The sequence below is a fragment of the Monodelphis domestica genome, chromosome 3 (assembly GCF_027887165.1).
Source record: "Monodelphis domestica isolate mMonDom1 chromosome 3, mMonDom1.pri, whole genome shotgun sequence".
Classification (NCBI taxonomy): Eukaryota; Metazoa; Chordata; class Mammalia; order Didelphimorphia; family Didelphidae; genus Monodelphis; species Monodelphis domestica.
The window spans coordinates 4,892,371-4,912,991 of NC_077229.1; the positions used below are offsets into that span (position 1 = coordinate 4,892,371).

Below are 20,621 nucleotides of genomic sequence, written 5' to 3' on the forward strand. Positions count from 1 at the left end.
TCAAAACTGATTACACTTCTGGTGGGAATGAGCAGGCAATGATCCAGAATAATTCCTCTCTCTGGGATCCCCTTTATTCTTTATCCTCTCCTGAGTATTTCTGTCTGGCTTCAGCAGGATCACATAACATTTGGGAATGAAGATGCAACTCAGTAAGCCAGCACTGGAGGCCAGGATGGAGAAGATCTCCACAGTCACCATGGCCTTCCCCTTCGTGCTCTGGTAGGTGGGCAGGAAGGAGACCCACACACTGCAGAACACCAGCATGCTGAAGGTGATGAGCTTCGCCTCATTGAAGGTATCAGGGAGGTTCCTGGCCAGGAAAGCCACTGTGAAGCTGCACAAGGCTAGGAATCCCATGTAGCCTAGAACAGAGTAGAAGGCAATAACAGAACCCTCATTGCACCCAATGATGATGTGACCTGGTTCAGAGTGTGTGTCTGTATCAGGGAAAGGGGGAGCGATTCCCAACCAGATGCCACAGAGAATCACTTGAATCCCAGAACAGATAATGACGACAGAGTTGGACACTCTGAATTGTACCCACATTCTGCCCCTGCTCCCTGGTGTTGTAAGCCTGAAAGCCAGGACGACCATGATGGTTTTGGCCAAAATGGAGGACACAGCTACAGTGAACACAATCCCAAATGTAGTTTGTCGGAGGAGACAAGAGACTGATGAAGGGCGGCCAATGAAGAGCAGGGAGCAGAGGAAGCAGAAGATGAGGGAGATGAGGAGAGTGTAGCTGAGAGTCCTGTTATTGGCTTTCACTATGGGGGTGTCTTGAAACTTCAAAAATATCCAAAGAACCAGAACTGTCATGAGAGAGAAGGAAAGAGCCACAGAGATCAGAATCACACCCAAAGAGTCTGAAACATCCAGGAAAGTCACAACCTTGGGGAGGCATTGATTTCTTTCCTTATTTGGATACTCATCTTCTTGACACTTCACACAATGCTTCACATCTGCACAGGGACAAACAAGTTCTTAGGATTTTAGTCAACACACAGAGAAAAAAGCTATAATTCCTCAAAATAGTATTGATTAATTCCCAAGGCATACTGGGAGAAGGTCATCAATAAGTTACCTAGTACCCAATCTAGTCTCACTTTATTTATATCCATTGTTTTGAATTTATTTCATTTTTCAGTATTCAGCTTTTCTAACTGAATACGAAATTGTCCTGCATGTCTATTTTCATCAAACAATGGACATAGAAGCTGGAACTCCTTCATACTCTTCTCCCAATCCATTCTGAATCTATTATGTCCTACCAATAACTATAGATCTGATCATCTGAGAAATTTCCTAGATATTAAGCAAGAAATCAGCGAATCATCATCTGCTTATTGTGGGTCAGGAACTCACTAAGGAGCATGATTGAGTTACAAACATAATAATGGAACAATATCTACCCATAAAGTCCTCACATCCTATTAGACAACAGATTATAGTACAACATTTTTTCAATAGTTTTTATTAGGTGTCCAGTAAATGTATAGATATCTGTATTTCATGTGTAAGTGTATTCTAGAAAGGGGTTTGTACCTCATGCTATGAATGCCCTCTCTCTTTTCAGCTTTGTCTTTTGTATTTTCTAGCTCTTTTCAAGCCAGAAGTCAATTCCTATCATCTGCTGATGGCCTTTTGTATTCCTCCCAGCCCTGTTTACCTTCTGCTCTGAGATTACCCTCATCTCTATAGATTTTCTATTTACCAGTTACTTGTCCATTGTCTTCCCCTCATAATATGACTTCCTTCAATATAGGGACTGTTTTGCCTTTGTTTAGATCTCCAGGACTTAGTTTAGTGCCAGGAACACATCCCCTGAAGGAATGCTTGCCATCTCACTGACTAACATGTCTGCTGGAGAATCTGTCCTTCCATCCAGAGTCCCTGGACCTTGCCCATAACCCTGCCCCATTGTTTTGTGTGATGTGGATAGGTGTTCCAAAATAACAAAAGAATGAGCAGCCAAGGTCTGATACAGCCCAGGTGCCAGAACATGAAAGCTCTTTCATAGAATCACCAATGTCTGAATTCACTTCCATGTTCTGAAGAGTCTCTTATTCTAATCCCAAGAGGACCTCCATAACTGAAGAACATATATCTCCAAATCCCCCAATATCTGATAGTATTCTGGCCTCTAGGATGACTGGTACCTCTCCTTTTTCTGCTTTATCCTATGCCACCAGAACTCTCTCATATCCCCAAATACTAAGCTAACATCAAGGTAGAACTGATGCCACTCTGTGTTGAGTTAAAATGTAGAAAAGAAATTGTGATTGCTTTTAGCATTCCATGAACTGCCTGCCACTTCTCTGCAAAACACCAAGTTAAGAAAAACACATGCAAAAGATGGAAAGAAAAATGCAGGTGTTTGACCTCATTTGAAGGGGAGGTGAGAACTCGATCAGTATATCTAGTCCCAATCACTGGATTATATTTCAGTGCCATCCACTGAATTTATGCTGAGAGAATATTGGGGAAGAATCCAAAGTTTCCTTACTCCAATTTCATCAAGTAGTTTAAAACAATTTCCTGAGCTCTCCCTTACCCATGCCCAGTTGGTTTATTTTCCACCCCCTGTGGAGGATCCTTCCAATTCTAAAATTCTCTGATTCTGCCATCCTATGTTAGGAAGTTTAGAGGTTTGAAATCATTTATAGAGGGACTCAAAGAATGTTTCTAATATGTCATTGTATATATTGTATTAAATCTTAAATGTCTTTACTATTGAAGGATGACTCTTGCATTAGCTGAGATTATCACAAGTTATTACATTAATGGGGTTACCTAATAAATGACCCAAATAATCCAGTCAAGACTGACTCTGAAAAGAAGGGTAAAGTCTCTTTGAAAAAATTCTTAGACAGAGTACAGCTCTTACACATAATGGAGAATATACTTCAATTTTGGATAATTATCAAAATACAATGTTGAAATATGGCAGAGTAAGACTGACAGAATATCTAGCATATGCCAGGGGTACTTCTTTTCTCTGAGAATAATTTCTCAAAATCTAAATTAATCTAAAGTCTCTAATCAATGTTATACCCAGACATACATAAACTGAGCTCTATACCATCAAGATAGAATAAATACTCCTTCACACTCCAGCCAGTTCTCTCCCATTTCATGTGAAACTAGGGAAAGACCATGCAAATGAGTTCTACAAAGAGATAGGGAAAGGCAGCTTTTTATAAATTTTGTAACTGTGGTTTTGAATAATGGACACCATATTCTAAGTGTGTGTCATTTATTCATGTCCCTTGTCCTTAGCTCTGTATTTTTCACTGATTCTACTTATTTCCTTATATCCTAGTGCTCAGCCAGTGATAGCCTAAGCTGATCTGAGAGCAAAAGTCCAGTTGATTTGTCCAATGGGTTTAGGAGCAAAGATCCTGCAGATACTTACTCATCTGATTGGAGATCTCCCCCTCAGGGCACAGAGAACAGTTGAAACAGCAGATGGGCTCCCCTTCTAGGGGGATTTGTCTAAATCCAGGACCACAGCTCTGACTGCATGTGGCACAGACAGTCTAGGAACAAGGGAATAAAATGCATGATGGTTCTGGAAATGAACATGACAGAGGATAGTCTATCATTATCAGAGGGTGATTAATATTGATTTCGATCAAAGAAGCTTATTCTGAAAAAGAAATGTGAAAATTGTTCCTGTTCTTCTTTCACTGAGAGTATGAGATAGAATTAGCACTGATCTGAAAATAAAGAGAGATGGATTCTAGACCTATCTGTGCCAAAAGTTATGGAAAACTGGCTGGATCTTTTAGACTTCCTTGACTTTAATCATTTTTACGCTATGGAACCTGAATAAGATAACATTTCAGCACCCTTGGTTAGCTAGTATTTTGTACTCCTTAATATCAGCTTTGGTTTTTTGATGCTCATAACCAAAGTTACTGAAGCAAATGTATGTGACTGATCTAAAACATACTTATTCTCTTTGCATGTAGGATGCACAACATAGATTAAATTAAAGAGGAGACTGTTTTGATTATTCATTAGAATGGAATTGGAAAATTCCATTCTCATGTGGAGAAAAAAATTTGTTGTGTTCAGAAATACAGTGGTTGCATAAAAAGCTTTTTAGCAGAATAGAACATCCATTTTTGTTTTAAAAAACACTAAATAACATTTGGGTAAATGGAACATTCCTCAAAATGATAAGTATCTACTTAAAACCATCAGCAAGCATCATCTGTAATGGGGATAACTAGAAGCCTTCTCAATAAGATCCAGAGTGAATCTAAGGATACCCATTATCATCACTACTATTCAGTAATGTACTAGAAATACTAATTATAGCAATAAGAGGGGGGAAATTGAAGGAATTAAAATAATCAGTGAGGAAATAAAGCTTTCACTCTATGCAGGTGATATGATGGCATACTTAGAAAATCAACCAAAAAATTAATTGAAACAACTGACAACTTTAGTAAAGTTGCAGAATATAAAATAAACTCACATAAATCATCAGCATTTCTCTATATTTCTGATATAGTCCAATATCAAGAGACAGAGAAATCCCACTTAAAGCAACTGTATATTGAGAGCTGTCCAGCGGTCTCTCTGAGAGTCCGAGGTCTCTTTGTCTAAGAGTGATGATCTGGTCAAGTAATGGAGATGACAAACACTGAGTGCTCAGGTCCACGTGCAAAGGCGTCACACAGTGTTCTGCCATAGCACAGAGATTCATTTATTATATAGGCTGATGATTACATACTTCTATGGCAAACAATCAATTTTCTACATCTGTGTTTCCATGGAATTTAACAACAAGACACGCTTGAGGAGATAGTCAATGAAACATTGTTGCTATTGATGAATGACATAAACAGGGTGATCTGGAGGTTAGTTCTCCCTGACACCTAGGAGAATCATTGATACTTTTGGTCAGCTTTCACAATCAATCACAATTACTTAGGAGATGGGTAACAAAATATTTCATAGCTAGGTACAAGGTTAGAGGGCAATTTAATGACAGACCAGATTTGGGGTTTTCCTCAATTTACAAGTTCTATTTTTCTTGTGTTACTTTAAAGCACCTGGCAATGTTGCCTGGTTTCTGTCCATAAACAGAATCCAGGGGAGTGTGTCTTGAAGGTGATTGATGTTCTTGGTTTGCCTGGCATGTAATGGGAGTGAATGTGGCTCTGTGAAGAAGGAAAGGAGGGGGATAATGATCTTTAGGTTTTAATTCTGTGAATGTAATCTTTTGGGGGTAACAACCTAGGAAGATTAAATTGGGATATATATGTATTGATCCTATAAGTATTTGCTCTCATATCATTTCTCCTGTATTGGGGAGAGAATAATAATCATAACAAGTCCATTAGTATGGAAAGTTGGAGAGAGAGAAGTCACAGAGGGGGGTCAGTGGGAGTCTCATTCTCTGGGGGCTGCCTTGCAGACCCCATTTCCCCAGACTGTGACCTTGTCAGTCAGTGGGAGGTATGATGGCCTCCAGTAATTGTAGACAATATAGAATATCTTGGAGTTTACATGCTAAGATAAACCCAAGAACTATATGGTCACTACCCCCAAACATTTTTCACATGAGTGACAGAACTAAAAAATTGGAAAAATATTAATTGCCCATGGATAAGCCAAGTCAATTAGTAAAATTAATCATTTTACCTAAATTAATTGACCTCCTTGTTGCCATATCAAACTACTAAAAATTATTTCATAGATTTTGAAAAAGTAATGATAATATTCATCTGAAGGATCAAAAGACCAAGAATAAAGAGAGAATAAACAAATATAAAGGAAGGTGGCTTAGCTGTACTGGATCTCAAATTTATATAAAGTAGTAACCAACAAACAACTTGATACTGGCTAAGAAATACAGGAGCAGGTCAATATTAGAGAACTGGCATGCAACACATTCATAAAAAAACCCATAATTGCCTAGTGTTAGACAAACTCTAAGATCTGTGCATTTTATTAAATGGACTCACTATTCAACAAAAACTGCTGGGAAAATGGGAAAACAATATGACAAAAACTGGGCACAGACCAATACTTCACACCTTAAGCCAAGGTCAAGTCAAAATGTATACATAATTTGGAAATAATGTGTGATGCCACAAACAAATTATGGGAACATGGAATAGTCTGCCTGTCAGATCTCTAGATAAGGACTTTATGTGCAAATAAGACATAAAGAACATTATGAGATATAAAACAGATAACTTTGACTACATTAAAATATGTCGCACAAAGAAAACCAATGCAACCAATATTAGAAGGGAAACAAAAATTTTATAGAAAACATGTCTGGCAAAGGTCTCATTTCTCAAATATGAAGGAAACCAAATCAAATGTATGAGAACACATCATTTCTCAATTGATAAAGGGACAAAGGATGTGAATAGCCAGTTCTCAGATGAAGAAATTAAAAGTGTCTTTAAGTCAGAAGGAAAATGCTCCAAACCATTATTAGAGAAACACATATTAAAACAATTCTGAGGTATCAACTTACTTACACCTATCAGACTAGCTAACATGAAAAAAAAAAGACATTTTTAAGTGTTCCCAGGATAGGGCATAACTGGAATATTGATATGCTGTTGGTGGAGTTGTAAACAAATCCAATCTTTCTGAAGGAAAATTTGTAAACAATGCCCAAAAGGCCATAATACTGGACACACCATTTGACCCAATAATACCACTACTACATAGGTATCCCAAAGAGATCAAAGATAGAAGAAAGGGACTTATTTGTACAAAAACATTTATAGAGACTCTTTTTGTGGTAGCAAAGAACTGAAAATTCAAGGGTAGTCCATCAACGGGAGAATGAATGAACAAATGGTGGCATGTGATTACAATGGAATATTGTCATGCCATAAGAAATAGAGTCTGAATGCAGACTGAAGCAACCATTCTTCACTTTACTTGTTCAAGGAATTTTTCTCTAGTGTAAATGATATGTGTCTTCTTCCACAACATGATGACTATGGAAATATGTTGAGTATGACAACACAAGTGTGAGCTATATCAGATCAACTTCTATCTTGGAGAGAGGCTGTGAGAGGGAGAGAAAATGCAATATAAAATGGCAGGAAACAACTTTATTAAATTGTATGGACATGTAAAAAATAAATTAAAAAAAGAAATGCAATGAGTTTCAGAAATGAGATGATATTCATTGCTCAGATCCATTGAGATATAATCATTGGGCAGTTAAATAGAAGTATTCTCACTGAATTAAAATGTATGGTTAAGTGTCATCATTCACAAAATACAAGGTAGTAGATGAAATTCCAGCCTTGGAATCAGAAGGCATTGGACCAATAAATTCCTATTTATGTCCAAGTTTCTTATTTCTATCAAATGTCATGGCTGAGCAAGATAAGCTTTAAATTCCATCCCAGCTCTCTCTTCATTGGTGCTAAAGATCCCAAGTGGAAAATCATCTCATAGATTGCTTATTTGACTTCTTCACCCAGAAGTTTGCTGAAAGGAGAAAAGAAATGTATTTCCAGAAAGGATTTTCTACCAGAAAAAGTCAATGTGGAACCAAGCAGGGTAAAATTTGTTCCCAGGATTATATAACAAGATAGATATTGCATTTTGTTTCTCACCTTGGAATTTGACCAGCCCCACACTATGGCCTCCCCATCAATGGTGAAATCTTGACCAGGCTCAGCCTTGGGGCTAAACTGTCCAACTTTGACCAGAGCTTCAGCATCCATACTGAAGGTCACATAGTTCAGGATGTTGTATTGAGCCTCAGGGTTTCTATTCTCATCCATGAACACCTGGTCACCAGCACTGTTGTTAAACTGGAGATTCTTTAGAAATGAGTGGAGCTAAGAGAGAAGAGAAATCCCAAACACCACCTTGGGTCTGAAGTCGGTAAGTGCTCAGAAAGTCAGCCCACAGTCAATAAGCATTTATTAATTGCATATTCTACATTGGGCACTATTTAATGAAACAGAGATACAAAGGGTGATAAAATCAGTCCTTGCTCTCAAGGGCCTCCTATTCCAGTTGCAGAGAAGATGCACATACCTTAAAAATGCATATATTCCCTATAATCTTTGTCCCAATTCCCTTACTTCTCTGTGTCAGGTTCCTGAAGAAGGCTATCTCTTCTTAAGCCTCCAGGCAGGCTGCTAAGGGCTTGTTGGTTTCTCACCCAAGTCCCATCAATTTGAGCACCCACCCCATTCTATGATGTTCTTCCCAAAATGAATCACCAATGATTAGTGCCCCATTTCAGTTAACATACAAACATCACTTAATGTTTATAAAATGGCACTTATTTCAACATTATAACAGGAATAACTATTATAAAACTTGTTTCCTTTTAGGAGGAGTGGACATACAATATCATTATTAGGGCAAATAGAGTGAGTCTACAAAGACAATAGAAACAGATGTGAGCCTGCTGGGAGCCATCAGGCCACGATGTCTTGACAAAGTCACTTGTGGTAGTTAAGGAGGCCACAGGGTGGCCTTTGGCAAGATGTGACTGCCCACTCTATCCCCTTTGCATAACCTCTCTCATTAACATCCCTTACATGTGAAATTGACATTATTACTATTCTCCCAGTCTCAGAAGGAATAATACAATAGCAAAATACCTGTACTCGATTTCTCTAAAACATCACCAAAAGATCAGACTCTCAAACCCAATCCCAAAATCTATCATGGGTTAATTTCTACTTAGGTACATAATTCTCAGTAAAACTGTAGCTACAGGCCAAGCCCAGAACTTTCCCACTTACAGAAATTTATTCTCATGAAGCCAGTATACAAATCAATTATAAAGGCCCATACAAAATGTGTAGGTATAGTAAGCTTCATCATGCCTCAGTGTCTTGATTCTTCCCCTTAAGTAATTCCCTAGTAAGCCCTGAGAAATGATCAGTCTAATATTAAATCTAAATTGTATTCCCAGTACCTCTCAACCTCAATGATACAATTGTTGCATTGTCTTTAAGAACTTCTGATTGATTACTTCTAATCATTTAATTAATTCTAATAATTTCCTTGATTGTTTGTAAGTTCAAAACTCCTCAAAGGGTAATGAGAAAATTAAGCCACCTGTGAAGAAATCATTTATCTTGCGTGAAACCTTTATGCTGTCAAGAATCTGTAGTCATAATACAAGAATATAGAATGTTAATCAAGTGATTAGTTAAAAGTTAGTGTATCACTTTTCCAAATATCTCTATTTGGGCATGTGTGTTAGGTAATGTATCTGTGTGCCAAGAAATTGGGTACAAAAATAAACACCAAGCCTGAGGACGGCGGAGCAGCTATCAGATGTAAAGCTTGCCCATGGCTGTAAATATACAGATGTCTTCTGTTTGTTATTTTCTTGACTGATTGTTCGCCACCTGTTGGGAACCCCTGGAGTCAAGAGTGAGGCTGGACCTTGCCCGTGGCATGAGACTGTCATGATGAGATGATCTCAAAAATGAAAAGAAAGGTGAGGAAGGATGTGGTAGGAGAAGAGGGAAAGAAGTAGAAGGATATATTAAATTACCTTATATTAAAGAGACATGAAAGGATGAGATTTTACATAGGAAGAGAAAATGGAAGGGAGGAATATGGGCAATGCTTGAACCTCACTCTCATCTGAACATTATCAAAGAAGAAAATTTATATGTGCACACAAAATTGGGTGTAGAAACGTATCTTATTCAACAAGGAATTATGAGAGGAGGGACTGGTGGTAACAGGGAGGATAGATTAATGTAGGCAGTTATCAAAATGTTTTAGAAGAGGGGATACAGTCAAAAAAGACAAAGAAAATGGAAGAGAGTACCATATAGGCAAAATATCCAGCAATCACCACTGTGGAACTGACCTGTAATACAATGAATTAAAAACCATGGACCATATTAGAAATCCTAAAAATCAAAGGAGAGATTATTTAAAGTGGAAGTTAAAAAAAACTGAACTAAAAGATAAAACTCAGAACTGGTTTTATGGAAATCAATAAAATAAATAAACATTTGGGTAATTTGACTTTCTAAATCTTTTTTATCTTAACAGTCTTTCATTTTTAAATTTTCATTTCCAATTTTAGCCTTATATTGCACTAATCCCCTCAATCACTGATCAGATAAGCAAAATTATATCAATTATGTGTGTGAGATCATACAAAATATATATCATATATCTGCATTAGCTGTATCATAATACAGCAAAAAGTATTTGAGAAAATTATATTTCAACTTACAACCAGATTCCATCAGTTCTCTTATTCTTTCTCTGGGGTAGATGGTATTTTTTCCATCATGAGTTCTTTGGAAATGTCTTGGCTCATTATATTGATCAGAGTTGCTAAATCTTTCACAGATGATCATCAATAAAGCATTGCTGTTACTGAGCACAAATGATCTCCTGGTTCTTCTCATTTAACTTGTAATCATATAGGTCTTCCCATGTGTTTTTTTAAAATTCTGAAACCTCTACCTACATCATTTTTTCTTCATGACAATCATATGCCATAACTTATTTAGCCATTCTTCAACTGATGAGTATTCCCTTAATTCCTAATGTCACTTAAAACAAAGAACTTCTATAGATATTATTATATAGGTTCTTTTTCCATTTCTTAAACATATTTGGGGTACATTTCTAGTGGTGGTATTGCTGGGTCAAAGAGTACATATAGTTTTATAGCTCTTTGGGCATTACAAATTATTCTGCAAAATAGTTGGAGCAATTCACAACTTTATCAACAGCTTATTAATGTACATATTTTCCCACATCCCTTCCAACATTTGTCATTTCTGATAATCATTCCATGATGTCTGAAATTTTTTTCTTTCTGTCTATTTGAAATATTTTCTCCTCGAACAGGTAGAGTTTGGAATTTGGCTATAATATTCCTTTGAATTGTCATTTGAGAAACTCTTTAAGGAGATGATTTGTGAATTCTTTTAATTTCTTTTTTACCCTCTAGATGTAAAATAATCAGGAAGTTTTCCTATATATTTACTTGAAATATAAGCTTTTTATAATGTCTTTTAGGCAATCTAATATTTCTTAAATTTTCCCTCCTAAATCTATTTCAAAGATCTGTTGTTTTTCCAATGAAATATTTGATTTTTTTCTTTTACAATTTCATTTTTTTAAACTTTGCTTTACATTTCCTGATATCTCGTGGACTCAGAAACTTCCACTTACCAAATTCTAATTCTTAAGAAAGTATTTTCTTCACTCTCATTTTATACCCTTTTCCCCACTTAGCTAATTCTGATTGTAAAAGAGTTATTTTCTTCAGTGAATTTTTGAACTTCCTTTTCCATTTGGCCTATTCTGTTTTCTAAAGATGTTCTTTTCTTCAATGAATTTTTCTCCTTCTTTTACTATTAGAACACGGTCCTAATTTGTTTAGGTTTTTGTGCCTCTTTTACCAAGTTTCATTATTTTCTTGCATTCTTCTTATTTATTTTCTTTTCCCAATTTTTCCATTGCTACTCATCTTTAGTTCTTCAAGGAATTCTTCTTGATCTTGTGTTCACTTACCATTTTTATTTGAGGCTTAGCTTGTAGTCTTATTGTTATCTTCTTCTGAGTTCATGTCTTATTCTTCCTTGCCATCAGTGTAGCTTTCTAACATCTTTTTTGTTGATTACTCATTTTATGAACCTATTTTTTGATGTTTAAATTTATGTCTCTATTCTCATGGAGATGGGGAGCAAATGTATGACCACTGTTCTCCTGATCAATATTCTATTCTTTATGTTCCCCTCTAGCCACAATCCCTAGTGGTCCTCTCAGCCCTGAGACTGGGACTAGGTCCCCTACTCTCTTTCAGCCACACATGCTAGCTCTCTTCTTTGCTCTGGAACTGTAATCAGGATGCCTTTGTGACTGACTACAAGCACTATTCTCTGCCAAGAACTATGTATGAGCAGTAAAGTGTTAACAAGAAATAGCCTCACCCATTGCCAAAAAAGGGTCCCCTATAATTTCTTTCTGTTCAGTTCTCTGAACCCATTATGATCTCTAGGCTTTGAGATCCAGAAACTGTTGTTTTTTCTGCTGTTACACTGCTATACTTTCAGAATCCACCACTTGTGCTACCATGAAATGTACTTTAAGCTAGTTCCTATCCTGGTGTCACAGACCTCTCCTGCTAACCTCTCATTTTTTATTAGGGTGGAAAAATGTTTCACTCTCATCTTTTGTTGGTTTAATCACTCAAAATTTGGATTTGAGTTATTATTTTAAAATTGATCAGAGGAGAATAATAAGAGAATTCAGCTGGGTTGCTGCCTGTACACCACCATTTTGACTACCAGTTAACTTGATTTTTTAAATAAAGAAGAAAATGAAATTACCAGGTTCAAAATATGAAAAGGTCAATGCACTACAGAATGAAATTAAAGCAATTATTAAAAACTATATTACAATAAAACTAACAATCTAAATGAACTATATTAATATTTACAAAAATATGAATAGCCCGGTATAACAGAAGAAGAAATTAGTTACTTGAGTAGCTCTAACTTAGAAAAGTTATTTGAATAAGCTATAAATGATCTCCCTAAGGAAAAAAAATATGTTACCAAATAGATTTACAATTGAATTTTACCAAAAAAATTAAAGAATAATTACTTGCAATAACATATATATTTTTTGAGAAATAATTTTTTTAAAAAATGAATACTAGCAAATTCCTTCTATTACACAAATATAACTTTGATACCTAAACCAGGGAGGATAGAAAGAAAACCTTATGGACCTATTTTCCTGATAACATTTAAAAAAATAAATTATATTGATAAGTCTTTGGCTATATATCACAAATTCAAGGTTAGTTCAATATTGGGAAAATTATAACTATACATCCTAGAACCGGAGAGTAGAATATAAATGGAAAGAATTCATCAAATGCTTCCTAAAAGAGATGACAAAATAACATCTCCCAGGAATTTTATAGCCAAATTTTATACTTCCCCCATTCAGTAGATAATAAAATGGATGTAGACAAAAAGAAATAGTTCAAACATCATGGACTCACAATCAAGATTATGCAAGATTTAACAGCATTCATATTAAAGGAATAGAGGGCTTGGAATGTGATACTCTGAAAATCAGAAGAAGTAGGCTTATACCCAAGAATAACCTCCCAACAAAATTGACTAATTCATCAAGATAAAAATGGATATTTAATGAGAGTATTTTCAAGTATTCCTGAAGAAAAGTCCAGAACTGAATAGAAAATTTGACACTAAATACAAAACTAAAGAGAAGCATAAAAAGGCAAACATGAAAGAGAAATCATAATGGACTCCATAAAGTAAAATTGTTTACTTTCCTATATGGAAAGATGCTACATATAATTTCTAAAAAAAAAAAGAGTCATTATTAGGTCAGTTAAAAAGAGGCTACATGGCTATACATAAAGGGAATGGTGTGATTCTATTATGATGAACTGATAATCAAAAATGAATGGACAAAATAGAGGGATGCACTGGGGAAATAGGAAAGAAGGGAAAAAATTGGGAAATTTTCTTAGATGAAAGAGATATGCAAGGAAGACCCCTTAAACTGAATGGGAAAATGAAAGAATTTGGGGGCAGGCAAGGCTTAAACCTCACTCTCATTGGTTCAAAGGAAAAAAAATACATACACCTACACAACGTTAACTTTAAGGATAATAATCCAAGTTAACTCCAAAGGACCCACAATGAAAAATGCTATCCAACTCTCTAGAAAGATTTGATGACTTATGATTGCTAATTGAATCTTACTTTCTTCATTTTCCTTGACTTTTTGCTTTTTCCAACATAGCTAATGTGGAAATATAATCACGCACAAGTGTCTTTGTGCACACTCATCTATACACCATAGATGAAAACGCACAAAGACAATCGTCATCCTCAGTTACCGAGAGACTACTACCATCACCATATATATATATATATATATATATATATATATATATATATATATATATATATATATATATATATATATATATTTAAAACCCTTACCTTCCATCATGGAGTCAATACTGTGTATTGGCTCCAAGGCAGAAGAGTGGTAAGGGCTAGGCAATGGGGGTCAAGTGACTTGCCCAGGGTCACCCAGCTGGGAAGTGTCGGAGGCCAGATTTGAACCTAGGACCTCCCGTCTCTAGGCCTGACTCTCAATCCACTGAGCTACCCAGCTGCCCCCGGAAATATATTTTTCAAGACTTTACACATACAACAAATCATCTTCTTTTCCTTCTCAACGTGTGGATCTAGCATTGGAAGAAAGGAAAGAATTTGGAACTCAAAATTATAAAAAATGGTTATTAAGGGGGAGCTAGGTGGCTCAGTAGGTAAGGAGCCAGTCCTGGAGGTGGGAGGTGGTAGGTTCAAATCTGGCCTCAGTTACTTCCTAGCTATGTGGTCCTGGACAAATGACTTAATGCCTATTGGCTGCCCTTTACCCCGTGGATCTTAGGGTTTGTTCAACACTAGGCAATTATGGTCATTTTTACTTCAAGGTCTTCCTTTCCAAAACTTATTCTTGGATCAAGTGATGTTAGTGTCCTTGCTGTTCCTCAAATAAAACATACTATCTTCCTTTCAGGCATTCTGGCTATCTTTGCCTGAAAAGTTCTCCTCTGAATCACCTGGCTTCCGCCATGTCTCTACTAAAAACTCCTTTTCCATAGGGGGCCCTTCCCAGGAACTCCTAATTCCAACGCCTTCTCTCTCAATTATTTCAAGTTCATACTTTATGTATTTTATTTGTTCACAATTGTTTACAAGTTACATCTCCCATTAGACTAAGCTACTTGAGATCAGACACTATCTTTAACTTTTTCATATGCCAAGTGCTTAACATAGCGCCTAACAGATAACTGGCAATACAAAATATTTATCGACTGACTGATTCCCAACTCAATATACTTGGGGAAGAGTCCGACTTATGCACTAACCGGATAGGCTGCCACTGTCCAGCAAAGGAAAGCACGTGATTTACCTTCCATGGATAAGGCATTGAGTTTTCTCCCTCTACTGTGGATCCTTTCTCTGATTTCATCAGGAACATCTCATGGAGGGCCCAAGCCACAGCATATACACCATTATAGATGGTGTAACTCAAGTCAGACATGGTCATGTCAAAGTAAAGCAAAGGCAGAGTGTCCAGGGAGGCATTGGGTGAACATTCCTCTTGATTCCGCTTTTCCAGTTCATCTATACATTTGAAGGTTGAGTGCCAGAATTCTCCCAATAAAATGTCCTCTGGATATATAACAGGATTCACTGTCCTGAGAAAAGGCTCAAAGCCAGGAACATCACTTGTTAGGTGGGAAAAGGTAAGCGCCCCATGGAAATTGTAACCATCAATATATTGGGGTCTCATGGTAATGTCCCAGTCGCTGCTTGTGATCCACACCTTCCAGTTTGGGAGAAAAGGAAATTGTGAATATCTCAAGATCATTAAAGAATCTGTGTCACCATGAATGAAGATCACTCTGGCGGCTGAAGCCATGATCCTGGGCATAAATGGTATGTGAGATTCCGTGTGTCTTCTCTCACTGACAGGGATCTTCTCTATGAAGGACACGCAGACATCATGATTTGCCATCTCCGATGTCAGTTTCTGAAGGAATTCCTCCCCTCTCAGATCATCTACGGTCACCAGAGCCACCCATGTCCACTGAAAGTGAGTCATCAATCTGACCATGCCTATATGGAGAGAAGAGTCTCTGGAGGCTAGCTGGTAAAGAGAAGGAAACTGAGCCTTGTCACTCAGGATGGGATCAAATGGCCCATAGACGATCTGGATGTGAAAGAAACATGAAAAAATCTGAGATCTAAGGATATGATCTTGCTGAATGTGTAAATATGGGCTTGAAAGCAATAAAATCCATTTTGGATTTGATACATTAACTAGATTAGACTCTGTCTCAATTAATCAGAGACCTTAAACTACATGTGAAACATCTTTGAGGTCAGTGAAGGAAATGAAATGAAGCTGAACGGGAAAGGTTTCAAAAGTCTAAGGAAGGGAGGCAGCTGGGTGGCTTAGTGGACTGAGAGTCGGACGTATAGGTCTGGCCAAAATTATGAAGTGCTTTGGAAGCTGAGGATTTTGCAGTTGCTTTTGGAGGTGATACAGAGATGACTAGAGGTTATTGAGGAGATGGATAACATGGTGAGATATGTGTTTTAGAAAATCACTTCAATGACTAAATGGAAAATGAATTGCAGTATCATTTGGGAAAAGAAAGGTGATATTAATATTCACAGACTACATATCACATAAGAGTGAAATGTAAATAATGAGACATAGTGCTCAAAGCAATGAAGGAGTATTGTAAACATGTGGGTTTGACTCCTGACTCTTCCATCAATTCCATTTAAGGCTCTAGGGAGGCCGTTTCCTCCCCTAATCATCAGGGACTTCTTTTGGACAATGGAGAAGGAGGTCTACAAAACCTCTAAGATCCCTTCCTGTGACAGAAGTCAGATTACACTAATTTCGTCCTTGTGTAGAGATTGGAAAGGAAAGCTTTTGGCATCCTACATTTGATGGAAAGGAACTGGAGTGACAGTTTAGAGAACAAGGGATTATGGGAGATTGGCTTGGGGGTATTCTGAAAAGCCTGGAGATCTTCAGTCCCAGGACTGAAAGCTGATCAGTTCAGTTTCTCAGTGGCTGAAAGGACCCCTAAAGTCATGAGAGAAATTCCTGAAGTTGTTTTCTCCAAAGAAATCATTCTACTGTTTCCTCCACCTGCTTCCAAGAATCTCAGATCCAGAAGAAGTACTGACTTGGACTCTCTCTCAAAACTCAGAGTCCAGTCCTCCTGATTCTTCTTGTGTAAGGATAATTTTAGGGTTGTGACCTAATCTAAATTATTTTTGGTTGCCAGGGAATATCCCAAATAAAATACCCAAGTCAGTTTTTAGTTTATGATGGTTTAATTAATATAGAGGGAAGGAATTAAGGAGAATGGAGAGGGAAAAGGTGTAGGATTTCTCCCACCTGGCCTGTGTCAGGGGGAGTTCAAAGTCCTTTGCCACGAGGTCCCTGAAGAAGATTAGTGGCTTTTTAAGAGGATAGTATTTGGAAGGTAAAGGAGAAAGAATCAGCCTAAATTCCAATAGAGCTCAGTCAAGATGCCTCACCTGAACTAGGCTACTCAGCTTCCTCCAGTATGGTATCAAGGAAAACTCACCGCGAAACCCTGACAAAACCAAGATACTGAAACGCTCAGCCTCAGCATGCTCTGCCAGCCACCTCTCCATCACCAAAGAGGCCGAAGAGAGGAAGTAACACAAAATATATAGACGGTTTTTACATCACTTTCCTGCATGTTACATGTACCAATGGTAGCTTAAGTTTGACTTAGGCCAGCCCAGGGATCTGTCAGTTGTTTCTAATTGTCATTTGCTAGCACATGTCTGTCATAGGCCATCCTCCTAAATACTTAATCCTTAAGTATGGGTGTAGACATTCCTGTTTTTGTTAGACTAAGTAGGGTGGAGTGATCTAAAATTCACACTTGGTCTCTCCTTGCCTTCCCTGAACTGATTTAAGATTTAGTTTTAGGATATACTAGCTTAGAGATCTTAAAGAGAGCAGTCAGTTGGGAAAGGGACTGAGGCCTTTGTGGGCTTGGGCACCAGCCTCTTGATCTAGCTGCTGTGGGTTTAACTTGATAGGGCAACCACGTCCCATTTTCCTTCAACCTTATTTTACCCCATCCCTTCAATAAATCCTTAGTTATAAGTCAGATTTGGGTTTGGTCTATCTCTACAACAGGAAGGGTATTGGGTAATTGGGGACAGGGCTCAAAGCTTGAGTCCAGTCCCTTTCTGTGGCAAGACCAGACTAGTTCTGCAACACATTCTCTACTGAGGAAGGTAGATCAGAAACCTTCCTCATAAGTTGCTGACAGGGGAACTGCTATCTCTTACCCTCAGCTTTTGTTTTCATAGGGACTCAAGAGATATAGTATGTTAGATAACCCTTGAGAATGGAGAGAGAAAGTCATCTTTCTTTTGCTCTGGAGGTTATCTGAAACCCCTGCTTCAGTTCACCCTAAGGAGGGAGAGATCCTGCCATCTTCCCTCCATCAACAGGGTTTAACTTAACCCCTATTCCCTGATCACTTGGTTCTCTCAGTTGCTCCACTGGTATTACATCTTAACCAGTGAGACAAACCAATCAACCCTTTTCATTATAAAAAGGAAGCCTCCCTTATTTTTTACACTTGCTATACAATAAAGTTGGGAAGGAGCAATGCTCAAAGGTAGACTCTCTTTCTCCCACGATTAGGTTTTTTAAAGTGTACTAATGAGATCTTTGTTGTAGGAATTTCCAGGCAAGACAAAACTTCTAATAAAGCAGGTGGACAGCTTTTCTGAAATTTCTAGTCTCTGAGAATTGCTTAGAGTACATGCTGAAAAGGACTTGGCCAGGGTCACACAACCACTTTGAATCAAGGGTATCATTTTTAACTTGGGTCTCCTGACTCTGAGGTCAATGGTATATTCATTACACTATAGCTCCTCTCTGGGGTCTGATGAAGCATCAGCATCACTCACCTGTGGATACCTGTAGAGCTCGAGCAGGGTGCCCATCTGGACAGACAGAGCTGATGTGGCTCCTCCAATGACTGCCACAGGTTTGTCTTGCTCCCAACAGCCATAGTTAGGGATGAGCTGGCCCTGCCCAGACAGCCACCTCAGGGAACTCTCCAAGGTCCTGTCATCACTGTGGTAGGTGTTGTAGAGGTGGAAGCCCAGTGTGATGTTGGGCAACAGGTTGGGGTCCTTATTAATCTCCTCTACAGCAAATATTAGAGTCAGGGCTTGTTGGTAATTTTTGTGTAGCCACCTAAAGGGGAGAGAGTCAGAAATCATTAACAAAACTTGGAAAATGAATTCATTTAAGAAAGAAGGATGTTCCAGTCACAGGAGTGTCAAATCTAAGGTCTAGTACATTGGGAGTGCATTAATAACAGCTCCCGTTGTTCCTGTACCATTCCCCTCTTGTGATTTCTGGAGTGTTGAGGACATTTCCTTTTAATTCCTGGTATGGTTCTGCCTCCCAGAGTCATTCATTCATTCATTCATTCATTCATTCATTCATTCATTCATTCATTCACTAAATATATAATGAACTCCTACCACTTGGGAATCACGGAATTTGAGATTTAGAAAGCAGCCTAGAAGTCAACTAATCTAATTCATTCTCAGAAGAAATTCTCACTGTAACATTAAGTGTAAGGAATATAGTTGCCTTCCCTATGAAATAAAGAAGTTCTAGGAAGTTTTAAAAATGAGCAAAAATTGTAATCATCCTATAAGAGCATGACCCGAAGTGATAGTCAAAAGCCACGTTCCCTTCTGGAATCTGAGTTCAAAAGTCAATTCATTCATGATTTAGGCCTTTTTCACCAACCTGTAGTCAGCACTGATCCCAAACCTTGGAGCACACCCCAGGGTACCTGTCCCCAAAGGCCAATGCTGATGTCCCAGCTAATACTCCTGTATAATTCTACCCCTCTTCACCTAGCTCAGACACCTAATTCCATCCAGGACCACAAATCCATCTCCATCCTTCTTGCCCAACCTGCATTTGCCTTAGCGTCTCCCTGACCCCTCAAATATCTTCTTTGCTCTCGTTTCCCTGTCTACCTCCTTTTGGCTCTGTCAGTGGTGCTGAACCTCCCTGGCATGCCAGTGAGTAGAGAGTTCTCCTGTTACAAGCGTGTGTGATTAACAATTCAACATTCTCTTGCTCTTTAACTATGAAAGAAAATCAGGTAGATGGAATCAGCAACCAAAGTCAGAGAAGAGGGGGTACAAGAGACTTTCGGATCAGCGGCCAAGGACTTACTGTCCTGCCTGTCATGACATAAAGACCTTTGCAATCATCAGCTCTCTCTGGGGCACTGCCAGACAGACACTTACTTATAATCCCTACAGTCTTCATCAGGTTGATTTCTAAAGAATTCTGCTTCTGTGACATCGCTCACTTCAACTGAATACATGGAGAGAAAAGTCCCAACCATAAGATCCCCATTTTGGATAAGGCTGGGGCTGATTTGGGAGAAGCAGGGTGCCTTCTCTGTCCTGTTCTCAGAGGCTGGAAGGTTCAAGAGCAGTGCCAGGAGCAGGACAGAAAGCAACAGAAAGATCTTTCTCTGAATTAAAGTCAACATATCAGTGGACATTAACAAAAGTCCCAAGCCTAGGAAGAGCCAAAGAGCAATAAGAATAAGAGCAATGTCGACTCTTTGATTCTTGGTATACTGAGAAAACTCCTGGAGCTGGAATGTGCAGTTCTAGTGTAGATGTCCTGGTTCCAGCCACTCCTACAATCACACCTGAGAAAACACACAGCTGTGCCCATGTCAAGAAGAAGGGCAGAGATTAGACCAACTGGGATGATTATAAGGCTTCGCTGGCCCTTCAACCGTGCTCCATCTCTCAGTGCCTAGTCACAGATAATGGTGATTATCAGTGTCCACAGAGACTTGGAGGCCCAGGAGGAGTTCTGGGGACCGTGCTGCCTCTGGCATCTCCAGCTGTGTCCCTACATCCAAGGCAAAAACACACGTGGAAAAACATGTTTTGGAATCTCTGCCCATGGGATCAACAAAG

At 38.2% G+C, this 20,621-nt stretch overlaps 1 protein-coding gene across 1 annotated transcript; it reads right to left on the reverse strand.

Moving 5' to 3' along the window:
• On the reverse strand, positions 1-20,104 carry VN2R519 (vomeronasal 2 receptor 519). Its single transcript, NM_001099556.1, has 6 exons — positions 19,929-20,104; positions 18,558-18,849; positions 14,980-15,783; positions 7,614-7,841; positions 3,419-3,542; positions 1-965 (listed from the first exon to the last, which is right to left on the reverse strand). The coding sequence occupies exons 1-6, from the start codon at positions 20,027-20,029 to the stop codon at positions 1-3; spliced, it is 2,514 nt and encodes an 837-aa protein (NP_001093026.1). The 5' UTR covers positions 20,030-20,104.
• Between the last annotated feature and the right edge of the window lie 517 nt (positions 20,105-20,621).